We start from the raw sequence: 11,623 nt of genomic DNA on the forward strand, positions 1-11,623 counted from the left end.
TTCACCCATTCCAGTTCATTTTAGTTCGCTGATTCCTAAAATATCGATGTTCAATCTTGCCATCTCCTGTTTGACCACTTTCAATTTGCCTTGATTCATGGACCTAACATCTCAGTTTCCTATGCAATATTGCTCTTTACAGCATCGGACTTTACTTCCATCACCAGTCACATCTACAACTGATTGTTGTTTTTGCTTTGGCTCCATCTCTTCATTCTTTCTGGAGTTATTTCTCCACTGATCTCCAGTAGCATATTGGGCACTTACCAACTTGGGGAGTTCATCTTTCAGTGTCCTATCTTTTTGTCTTTTCATACTGTTCATGGGGTTCTCAAGGCAAGAATATTGAAGTGGTTTGCCATTCCCTTCTCCAGTGGACCATGTTTTGTCAGACCTACAAGACCTTCTAGAACTAATACCCAAAAAGATGTCCTTTTCATTATAGGGGACTGGAATGCAAAAGTAGGAAATCAAGAAACACCTGGAGTAACAGGCAAATCTGGCCTTGCAGTACAGAATGAAGCAGGGCAAAAGCTAATAGAGTTTTGCCAAGAGAATGCATTGGTCATAGCAAACAACACAAGAGAAGACTCTATACATAGACATCACCAGATGGTCAATACCAAAATCAGATTGATTATATTCTTTGCAGCCAAAGATGGAGAAGCTCTATACAGTCAGCAAAAACAAGAGCTGACTGTGGCTCAGATCATGAACTCCTTATTGCCAAATTCAGATTGAAGTTGAAGAAAGTAGGGAAAACCACTAGACCATTCAGGTATGACCTAAATCAAATCCCTTATGATTGTACAGTGGAATTGAGAAATAGATTCAGGGGATTAGATCTGATAGACAGAGTGCCTGAAGAACTGTGGCAGAGGTTCGTGACATTGTACCCCAAGGAAAAAAAATGCAAAAAGGCAAAATGGCTGTCTGAGGAGGCCTTACAAATAGCTGTGAAAAGAAGAGAAGCTAAAAGCAAAGGAGAAAAGGAAATATATAGCCACTTGAATGCAGAGTTCCATAGCAAGGAGAGATAAGAAAGCCTTCCTCAGTGATCAGTGCAAAGAAATAGAGGAAAACAATAGAATGGGAAGACTAGAGATGTCTTCAAGAAAATTAGAGATACCAAGGGAACATTTCATGCAAATATGGGCACAATAAAGGACAGAAATGACATGGACCTAACAGAAGCAAAAGATATTAAGAGGTGGCAAGAATACACAGAAGAACTATACAAAAAAGATCTTCATGATCCAGATAATGACAATGGTGTGATCACTTACCTAGAGCCAAACATCCGGGAATGCGAAGTCAAGTGGTCCTTAGGAAGCATCACTATGAACAAAGCTAGTGGAGGTGATGGAATTTCAGTTGAGCTGTTTCAAATCCTCAAAGATGATGCTATGAAAGTGTTGCACTCAATATGCCAGCAAATTTGAAAACTCAGCAGTAGCCACAGGACTGGAAAAGGTCAGTTTTCACTCCAATCCCAAAGAAAGGTGATGTCAAAGAATTTTCAAACTACCACACAATAACACTGATCTCACACGCTAGCAAAGTAATGCTCAAAATTCTCCAATGAAGACTTCAACAGTACATGAACCAAGAACTTCCAGATGTTCAAGCTGGATTTAGAAAAGGCAGAGGAACCAGGGATCAAATTGCCAACATCCACTGGATCATCGAAAAAGCAAGAGAGTTTCAGAAAAACGTCTACTTCTGCTTTATTCACTATGCCAAAGCCTTTGACTGTGTGGATCACCACATACTGTGGAAAATTGTTAAAGAGATGGGAATACCACACCACCTTATCTGCCTCCTGAGAAATCTGTATGCAGGTCAGGAAGCAACAGTTAGAACTGGACATGGAACAGAGTGGTTCCAAATAGGAAAAGGAGTACGTCAAGGCTGTATATTGTCACCCTGCTTATTTAGCTTATATGCAGAGTACATCATGAGAAATGCTGGGCTGGAAGAAGCACAAGCTGGAATCAAGATTGCCGGGAGAAATATCAATAACCTCAGATATGCAGATGACACCACCCTTATGGCAGAAAGTGAAGAAAAACTAAACAGCCTCCTGATGAAAGTGAAAAAGGAGAGTGAAAAAGTTGGCTTAAAACTCAACATTCAGAAAACTAAGATCATGGCATCTGGTCCCATCACTTCATGGCAAATAGATGGGGAAACAATGGAAACAGTGACAGACTATTTTGCGGGGCTCTAAAATCACTGCAGATGGTGGCTGCAGCCATGAAATTAAAAGATGCTTGCCCCTTGGAATAAAAGCTATGACCTACCTAGACAGCATAGTAAAAAAACAAGAGACATTACTTTGCCAAGAAAGGTCCATCTAGTCAAAGCTATGGTTTTTCCAGTAGTCATGTATAGATGTGAGAGTTGGACTATAAAGAAAGCTGAGTGCTGAAGAATTGATGCTTTTGAACTGTGGTGTTGGAGAAGACTCTTGAGAGTCCCTTGGACTGCAAAGAGATCCAATCAGTCCATCCTAAAGGAAATCAGTCCTGAATATTCATTGGAAGGACCGATGTTGAAGCTGAAACTCCAATACTTTGGCCACCTGATGTGAAGAACTGACTCATTGGAAAACACCCCGATGCTGGGAAAGATTGAGGGCGGGAGGAGAAGGGGACAACAGAGGATGAGATGGTTGGATGGCATCACTGACTCAATGGACATGAGTTTGAGTAAACTCTAGGAGTTGGTGATGGACGGGGAGGCCTGGCATGCTTCAGTCCATGGGGTAACAAAGAATCAGACATGACTGAGCGACTGAACTGAACTGTGTGGTTGGCTACCCATGTATAGTGACTGTTGCTCAAGAACTTGGAAAAAACAAAGTATTTTCAGTAGGGAGTCAGATTCATCAGAGAGTGGTGCAATCACCTTGGTGTGGCTTGATCAACACTTATTAAAAGAAAATAAAACATAACAGTGCACCTTATGTTGTAAGGGCATGGTTTCATGAAGTTTGTGTTTCACTTTTGTGTGTATGTGTTTTTCACTTCTGTGTGTGTGTGTGTATTTGTATATGTACTGAGTACCAATGTAAAATATATTTCTACTAGGATTCTGAGTCAAATCGTCTTAAGTCACTAGTCCAGGCTATTTCCCCATCCATCTGTTTGTTAGGTAAGAGGCAGCATAGTATAGGGAAGCCAGAACACCTCTTATTAGCACGATGTGACTCTGGCCAAACTCAATTTCAACCTGTCTACACGGTTCTTCAATCTGTAAATTAAGGACAGTAATATAACCTACTTTATAGGTTATAGGCATGTTGAGGTTTAAATGAGTTAATATTTACACAGTGCCTACCACAGCGCCTAGCATTGTGCTAGCAGGTTCCAGAAATTTTTTAAAAAGTGAATGAGAAACAGCCCTAGCACCAACGCACTCGTCCAGGGCTCCTCACGGGTGGGTGGTCGGGCGAGGGCGGGGCGCGGTTTCCTCCATATTCATTGGAAGGTGGTTGTTCAATCGCTCAGTTGTGTCCGACTCTTTGCGACCCCATGTACTGCACCACGCCAGGCTTCCCTGTCCTTCACTATCTCCCAGAGTTTGTTCAGACTCATGTCCCTTGAGTGGATGATGTATTGAAAGGAGGAATTAAAATGTTTTATTCCCCTCCCACCACGCCCCACCTTGGGTTTCTCAATCTTGCACTAACTGGAATGTCAGAGAAACAGCGTCTCCCAGTGGCGTGGTGCAGACTTCGGTCTAAGTCCTTCGGGCCCATGGCCTGCCAACCTCACACTACAACTCCCACCATGCATCTCTTCCCCTCCAGCCTCTTAATAGGTGTGGTAACTTGCGTTCTCGTGGGGCAACTTCCGCTCCTAGCACCGCAAAAACGGATAGCTATAGTGGCCAGAATTACGTCCGGAGCAGGGCGTCGCAAGGGTTGCTGGGAAACATATAACTCTAATTTTCTTCCGCCAGTTGATTAAATAGTCCCATAGTCACCTTGCGCAACGGAAAATAAACACGAAGAGCACCTTCCTACCCTAGATTTAAGTGGGAACACTGAATAATAAAGAAGTTTGAGTAAAGTGGATTCCTGTTTTGGCGTGCGGCCTGGAGACATCTACGGGGCGTGAGCGGAGGGATCTCACTCTATATAAGAGAGCCGGTCTCGTAGCCGGATCCTCTCTCGCCTCGGCGCTTCCAAGATGGTGAGTGCTAACGCGTGGGGAATAGTACGGGGCAGGGTGTAGACTGAGAGGGGCCGATTCTGAGATTGCTGGGAGGGTTGAAAGCCTGGACCGCGGTGGAAGAAAGGACAGAGGGTATATTTATTCCCGGCTTGGAGGGCTCTACGGAGGGACTGGAGATCTGAGTCGCGCTTACTTGGGGGTGGCCGGCAAGAAGTGTGGCCGGAAGGGGGCTAAGGCCGGGTAAGTTGCTCCTTCTTAATGGTATCTTCATCCTGACGCAGACCAAGAAAAGAAGGAACAACGGTCGTGCCAAAAAGGGCCGCGGCCACGTGCAGCCTATTCGCTGCACCAACTGTGCCCGATGCGTGCCCAAGGATAAGGCCATTAAGAAGTTCGTCATTCGGAACATCGTAGAGGCGGCAGCCGTCAGGGACATTTCTGAAGCGAGTGTTTTCGACGGTGAGTCCGCAGCGCGATATGTGCGAGTATCTTGATATCTAAAACCACCTCCCGCCGCCACCCCCTTTTCCGTGGGCTCTGTTCTTTGGAGTATCTCCAGCACTTTTTTTGCACTGTTAGACGGTTGTCGGTAGAGGAGAATGGTGTTTTTGCAGCGTTGTGTGCCGTTTTGAGCCCTGTCTGGACAGAGAGGTTTTTTTTTTTTTTTTTTTTTGTGGTCTTGCACAGTCTTTTGAGTCTTATTTTGTGACTGTCTCTGTAGGGGATGAGATTCTAGAAGCACTTTCAGTGCTTATCCTGTATCAAAACTTGGGGAGCGCTGGCTGTAAACGGTAAATTTAAAAGCCCTTTTGAGTTGTTGGCAAACCTGTGGAAAGGAGTTTTTTAAGAGTGGAAGGAGTCTAGTTGGGTTGATAAGGGTGATTTTTAGAGCAATATGGTGTCGTCTTGTCATTTTCTTTTTTAAAGACTTGTTAGATTTCTTAGGTAATTGGGAATGGGGACAGAAGTAGGCATTAGGGCTGGCGCAATACTGAAGGAACTGCATTCCATCCTATTGCATCTGTGCTGTGGTGACAGGATGAGTTGGTAGGAGAACATTCATTTGTGAACTGTGTACCTGTGTTTAGGTATAAACTGAACAGTTTGGGAGTGAAATCTTGTAGGTATGCCTGACTTCTAAGCACGTTTATTTTTGAGGGTTAGAAGGAACAAAGAAGAACAGGGCAAGGTGGGTACTATATCTAATATCACAACTCTAATTATTTTTGTTTCGTAGCCTACGTGCTTCCCAAGCTGTATGTGAAACTACATTACTGCGTGAGTTGTGCCATTCACAGCAAGGTAGTCAGGAATCGCTCTCGGGAAGCCCGTAAGGACCGAACACCTCCACCCCGATTTAGACCTGCGGTGAGTACCTTAAAAGAGTTATGGAAACTAGAGGGGTAGTTAGTTGCTCAGGTGTGTCTGACTCTTTGCGACCCCATGGACTGCAGCGAGACTTCTCCAATACCACATTTCAAAAGCGTGTAGAAAGGCCTTTTGTGAGTTTTTTCTGGCAGTCCAAAGTCAGATTATCTTCTAGTAGATAGACAGCTACACCAGTTTTTAGCCTTCAGGCTCTTGAATCCTTGGAGATAGGATTGTACTTTGCACATTAATCCATTTTTAAACCCATGGGAAAGCCAAGGTTAGGCTGTGCCTACCTATAAACATCTCAAGAGACATCCCACAGCAGTTACATGGTCTGGGTTTACTACTTGAATCTCGTTTTTATTGAGCAAAATCAGATCTGAGATTTAGTATCTGGGTCATGAAGATCTTTTTTGTTGGAGTAATAGAGGAAAGATAAATGAGGACAAGGAATAGCAAATTAAGATCTCTGCCTATGGGTGGGGTCAACTAAGTCTGGTAAGACACACACCTGAAACATTTGCTTTCAAGTTAGTCGGTTTCAGATTGAGTAGTGTCATCTCCTTGCACATCTATCCATGCCTTTATGGACCAAATAATACACTGTTAGTGATGGTAAGGTAGTGGTCAGGTTTTTTGAGAAGGGGACATGTCCACTGATAGTTTTTTAATTCTTTAACTTTGTCTTTCAGGGTGCTGCCCCACGTCCTCCACCAAAGCCCATGTAAGGATCCAAGTTCTTAAAGACTGAAGAAATATTGGTGTTTCTGAAAAGACAATAAAATGGAAATTATACTTTATGTAGCATGTTGAATATATGTTGCCAAATGGAGTGGGGATTGTGTACATTTGGTGTCCCCAGTTTGCATAGCTTAGGGGTGGGGGTAAGGAATTAGGGCATCTGTGTTTGATTAATTCAGCCTGGCAAATGGTTTAAGTTGGTGTCTTTAAAATGGGGAGGAAACTAGCAGAGTGAGGAGTGCATCAGGAAGCCACTTAGGCTAAGGTGTGCGTTCCTCTTGTGGCAACATGAAGACTTTAATAAACGTCCACAACTTACATAAGGGGATCTGTATTCAGGTCCTTAACCTCAGGTCAAGTTTACGTGCCTACCTTGGTCTGCTGTTAAGCTAATCACCCAGCCTTCATTTTTCTGTGGTACATTGCTTTATGGGGTGACAATGCCCTGAATGCCAGGCATTCGTAGAAATTTGTGGAAGTCCCATAAGGGGGGTTTTGCAAAAAGTCTGGGGAAAGGCTGTAGTCTGTGTGACAGTGGCTCATTTGTCTCAGTTCAGAAATTAGAGCGTTCCCAGCTAGCAATACACAGTTGACCCTTTAACAACATCGGTTTAACTGCAGGGGGCGGGGTTGTTTTGTTTTCAGTAAATACTATGTGATCCACAGTTGGTTGAATCCTCAAGTGTGAAAGTACAGACAGATACAAAAGGCTAACTCTAAAATATACGGATTTTTGAAGAGATGGTGCCCCTAACCAATGCTTTGTTCAAGGGTCAAATGTACACGTATATTTGAAAAATTTATATGTAAATGTTTGCTAAGGTCTTTGCTGGTTAGGTTGTATAATTTTTTCCTTAAACTAGTAGCTTGAAAGTTTTGATTAAAGTACACATTGTTCTGGGAAACAAGTTTTTGCAATGTTTATATTCGAAGGATATGATAACAAAGAAGGGGTGGAGTGTTTTGGAGCATAATGGTGGTCCTATTAATGGGAGAACCTTTAACTAAAGAAACCCAGTTGGAAATTGTTGATCCTGTCTTGCTTGTGGTCCGCATACCCATGCATGTGCTGAAACAGCTGTGGCAAGTCCTGAATTTGTTAGAACACTGTAGGTGTGGGTTCCCATCCTGTCAGGAGACTCCCCCCAATATCTGTGCTCCTTCATTCCTCTACATTTATGACTCCCTTAACACCAAGGATAAAACACTGGATAGAAGAAAGTCCTGTTCATGGTGAAAACAAATGGTAAATCTGGTGGTCCCAAATCCCAGTTTGCTCAGTAAAACCAGGTTCAAGTAGTAAATCTGGACCATATAACTGCCGTGAGATACCTCTTGAGATGTTTATAGGTAGGTACAGCCTATCCTTGGCTCTCCCATCGGTTTAAAAATGGGTTAATGTGCAAAGTACAGTCCTATCTTAAAGGATTCAAGAGCCTGAAGGCTAAGAATTGGTGTAGCTGTCTACTGACTTGACTACCAGAAAAAACTCACAAAAGCACTCCACATGCTTCAGGCTTTAAAGTAGCCCCACCCCACCTCCCAATCTACCACCAGTTGCAAGGTTGTGTCTAATGGGCAATCAGGATATCTAATGTTCCATCCGTGTTAAAGTTTAAGTCCTATATAGATATCCATAATTTATCTTAGGAAAGCCACATATATCAAGTGGCCCACAGGTCATTTTCAAATATTTGCACTGCAAGATCAGTGGCCTGTTCTTAAGGTCTTGTGGGCTGAAAATTTTAGTAGTTGGTCACAAAAAAGATGATACAGATCTTTGAGCCCTTACCTCTTACCCCTCACCCCAGCTTGTTTTAATGGACTATTAGAAGTGGGAGAATTGCAGTCTCACCACCTCACCTCTAACATTTCTGGTGAGTATTCAAGCCAGGTAGAAGCTTCAGGGTTCTTCAGTCATTGGTCCAATGTCCACCTGTGAGGTTACTGGATTTCAGGTCAGTTCCCTGTGGTAACCAGGTTTCCTTGAGGTCCTGGACCATCCTTTCCTTCAACCTCAATTCCTGGCTTTTCATTTTTGCCTATCTCTCAATAACTTAGCATGTATGGGTACTTTGTTTGAGTCCAAGATCTCTTTTAAAACAAGCATTTGACTGCCTCGTGATCAGTGGCTAGACTGCTCCCAATGCAGGAGGCCTGGGTTCAATCCCTGTTTAGGGAACTAGTTGCCACATGCTGCAGCTAAGAGTTTGAAAGTTACAACTGAAAAGATCCTGTGTGTACAGTTAAGAACTGGCACAGCTAAATAAAATTCTAGTTGATTTAAGAGAGCTGACTTCTAAGACCCTAATGCTGGGAGGGATTGGGGGCAGAAGAAGGGGACAACAGAGGATGAGATGGTTGGATGGCATCACTGACTCAATGGACGTGGGTTTGGGTAGACTCCGGGAGTTGGTGATGGACAGGGAGGCCTGAAGTGCTGCGGTTCAATGGGGTCCTTCCAATGAATATTCAGGACTGATTTCCTTAAGGATTGACTGGTTGGATCTCCTTGCAGTCCAAGGGACACTCGAGTCGTCTCCAACACCACAGTTCAAAAGCATCAGTTCTTCAGCGCTCAGTTTTCTTTATGGTCCAACCCTCACATCCATACATGACTATTGGAAAAACAATAGCTTTGACTAGACGGACCTTTATTAGCACCTGGCATGTCACGAAAGGCAAAGCAGTCAGTGGCTGAATTCCAGTGCACTGGGGGAAAGTGATTCAGGTCTAAAATCTTTTATTTGAAATCCTTGAAAACTTATTTACATTGGAATTACTTTTTGATTTTAGAACGGTAATACAGACCATATACTATTTAATAGATAACATTCTCAAAGTGACGTGAAAGTGTTAGTTGCTCAGTCGGGTCCGACTCTGCAACCCCATGGACTGTAATCCCCAGGCTCCTCTGTCCTTGGCATTCTCCAGGCAAGAATACTGGAGTGGGATCCTTTAAGGGATCTTCCCGACCCAGGGATGGAACCCGGGTCTCCTGCATAGCAGACTGAGCCACCATGGAAACCCAAAGTGATCTGGGGCAGCACCAAACAGTAGGGTTGCGGCTGCTGCTACGTCGGTCAGTCGTGTCCGACTCTGTGCGACCCCATAGATGGCAGCCACCAGGCTCCCCCGTCCCTGGGATTTTCCAGGCAAGAGTACTGGAGTGGGGTGCCATTGCCTTCTCCGAGGGTTTCTGCAGTAAAATACAAAAATGGTCATGTTAAGTAGAAAAAAGGAAGACTATTTCATGTCAGGTTTTGCTGCCATGAGTTCAAGAAATCTTGAGTTTTAGAGCCGTTTTGTTTTTTCAGTTGCAAACAAGGGATTGTGTAACTGGTACACAAAGTTAAGAGAAGACAGGTCCAGAGGACGTCCCTGGTGGTCCAGTGGTTAAGAATCCACCTTGCAGTGCAGGGGACACAAGTTCAATTTCTGATCCAGGAACTAAGATCCCATGGGCGGTGCCGAGGGGCAACTAAACCCCAAAGCTACAACTTCTGAGCCCAAGTGCTCTGCAGTCCACATGCCACAATGAAGATACCTGTGTGCTGCCAGCACACAGCAGATAGACAGCCAGCAGATAGACAAATACTAAACGCAGCCAGCAGATAGACAAATACTAAATGCAGCCAGTAGATAGACAAATACTAAAAAATAAAAGACAGGTCCAGATCACATGGGGCCTTTTAGGCCCTGGCATACTCTGGACTCTACTCAAAGTCTGATAGTAAACAGTGAGATATCACTTCACACTACTGAGACAGCTATAATAATAATAATAATAAAGTGCTGGTGATAGTGTGGTGAAATTGGAACCTTTACACACTTCTGATAAAAATGTAAAATGGTGTAACCACTTTGGAAAACAATCTGGTAGTTTCCTAAAAAAATTCAGTGGGGAGTTACCATATCACCCAGCATTCCATGTACCCAAAAGAACATGAAACTTACATGTGTCCACACAAAGACTTGTACATGAATGTTCAGAACAGCGTGATAGCCGAAAAATAGGAAAAAATGTCCATCAACTGCTGATTGTATAAATAGATCGATAAAGACAGAAAATAGATTAGGGATGGGAAGGAGGGGGAAAGGGGACCAGTTGTTAAATGGTATGGGATTTCTTTTAGAGGTAATGAAAATATTCTGAAATTGCGGTACAGTTGCACAATTCTGTGAACCTATTAAAAACTACTGAGTTGCACATTTTATGTGGGTGATGTGAATTAGTGTGGTACATGAATTATGGCTCAATAAAGCTATTACAAAAATATATCACACAAAAAGTGTGATAGTAATCTATTGGAGAATTTTGAGCAGAGCAAGTGACATGATCTGACTGATCTAGTCAGTTCATAAAAAATACTAGCTATTCTTTTTATTTTCTTTCTTCCAGTTTTATTGAAATATAATTAACATACAACACTGTATAAGTTTAAGGTGTAAAGCATAACGATTTGACTTAAATCAGAAATCACTACAATAGTGAACACTGTCTCATTTAAATACAAAATTAAAGAAATATTTTCTTCCTTGTGATGAGAACTCTTAGGATTTACTCTCTTAACATCTTTCATATATAACATACAGCAATGTTAATTATATTTAGCATGTATATTACATCCCTAGTACTTATCTATCTTATAACTGGAAATTTGTGCCTGTGACCACCTTCATCCAATCCCCCCTCCCCTCATGCCCAGCTATCCTTTTTCTGATAATTTTGTTTGGTTGGTTTTGGGCCATGCTGCACAGCATGTGGGATCTTATTAATAGTTCCCCCGAAAGGGATCATCCCTGTGTGCACCCTGCAGGGGAAGCACGGAGTCTTAACCACTGGATCACCAGGGAAGTCCCTCTGATTATTTTTTCTTATATCATAGGCACCTCTGGAGGCCAGATGAGTATCTCCCAAACGTCAGGCATTTTTGTACCTCTTGCTATTTCTGGTGGTCATATACAGTCATTTTCTTTAAATTGACTCACTTTTCATATGTGCTTATTATTATTTGCTGCAAAAAGCTTTATTGTTTCCATTTGGTCATATGTTTATTATTAAAGAAAAAAATTAGTATTCCTCCTGGAAAACTAGCAACTCTTTAGAAGGTAATGTTTAAACTCTATAGTGTTTAAATTTGGGGACCACCACGTCCCTGGTGGTCCAGTGGTCAAGAATCCGACTGCCAGTGCGGAACATGGGTTCGATCCGTGGTCCAGGAAATAGGATCCCACATGCTACCAGGCAACTAAGCCTAAGTATTGTATACTGAGGCTGAGAGCCCTAGAGCCTGTGCTCCACAACGAGAACCCACTGCAACTCACAG

At 42.9% G+C, this 11,623-nt stretch overlaps 1 protein-coding gene across 1 annotated transcript; it reads left to right on the forward strand.

Annotated features, from left to right (window-relative positions):
* Positions 1-3,798: 3,798 nt before the first annotated feature.
* Positions 3,799-6,352, forward strand: RPS26 (ribosomal protein S26). The gene is made up of 4 exons (XM_040232905.1): positions 3,799-4,199; positions 4,463-4,640; positions 5,419-5,549; positions 6,245-6,352. Exons 1-4 carry the CDS (start codon positions 4,197-4,199, stop codon positions 6,278-6,280), a joined length of 348 nt encoding a protein of 115 aa, XP_040088839.1. The 5' UTR covers positions 3,799-4,196; the 3' UTR covers positions 6,281-6,352.
* Positions 6,353-11,623: the final 5,271 nt, after the last annotated feature.

Source organism: Oryx dammah, unplaced genomic scaffold (assembly GCF_014754425.2).
Source record: "Oryx dammah isolate SB20612 unplaced genomic scaffold, SCBI_Odam_1.1 HiC_scaffold_29, whole genome shotgun sequence".
NCBI classification, from domain to species: domain Eukaryota; kingdom Metazoa; phylum Chordata; class Mammalia; order Artiodactyla; family Bovidae; genus Oryx; species Oryx dammah.

Excerpts from the sequence above, each read along its gene's own strand:
- RPS26 (XM_040232905.1), top strand. Across the intron at positions 4,641-5,418 it reads TGAAGCGAGTGTTTTCGACG|CCTACGTGCTTCCCAAGCTG; the intron begins GTGAGTCCGCAG and ends TTTGTTTCGTAG. Across the intron at positions 5,550-6,244 it reads CACCCCGATTTAGACCTGCG|GGTGCTGCCCCACGTCCTCC; the intron begins GTGAGTACCTTA and ends TTTGTCTTTCAG.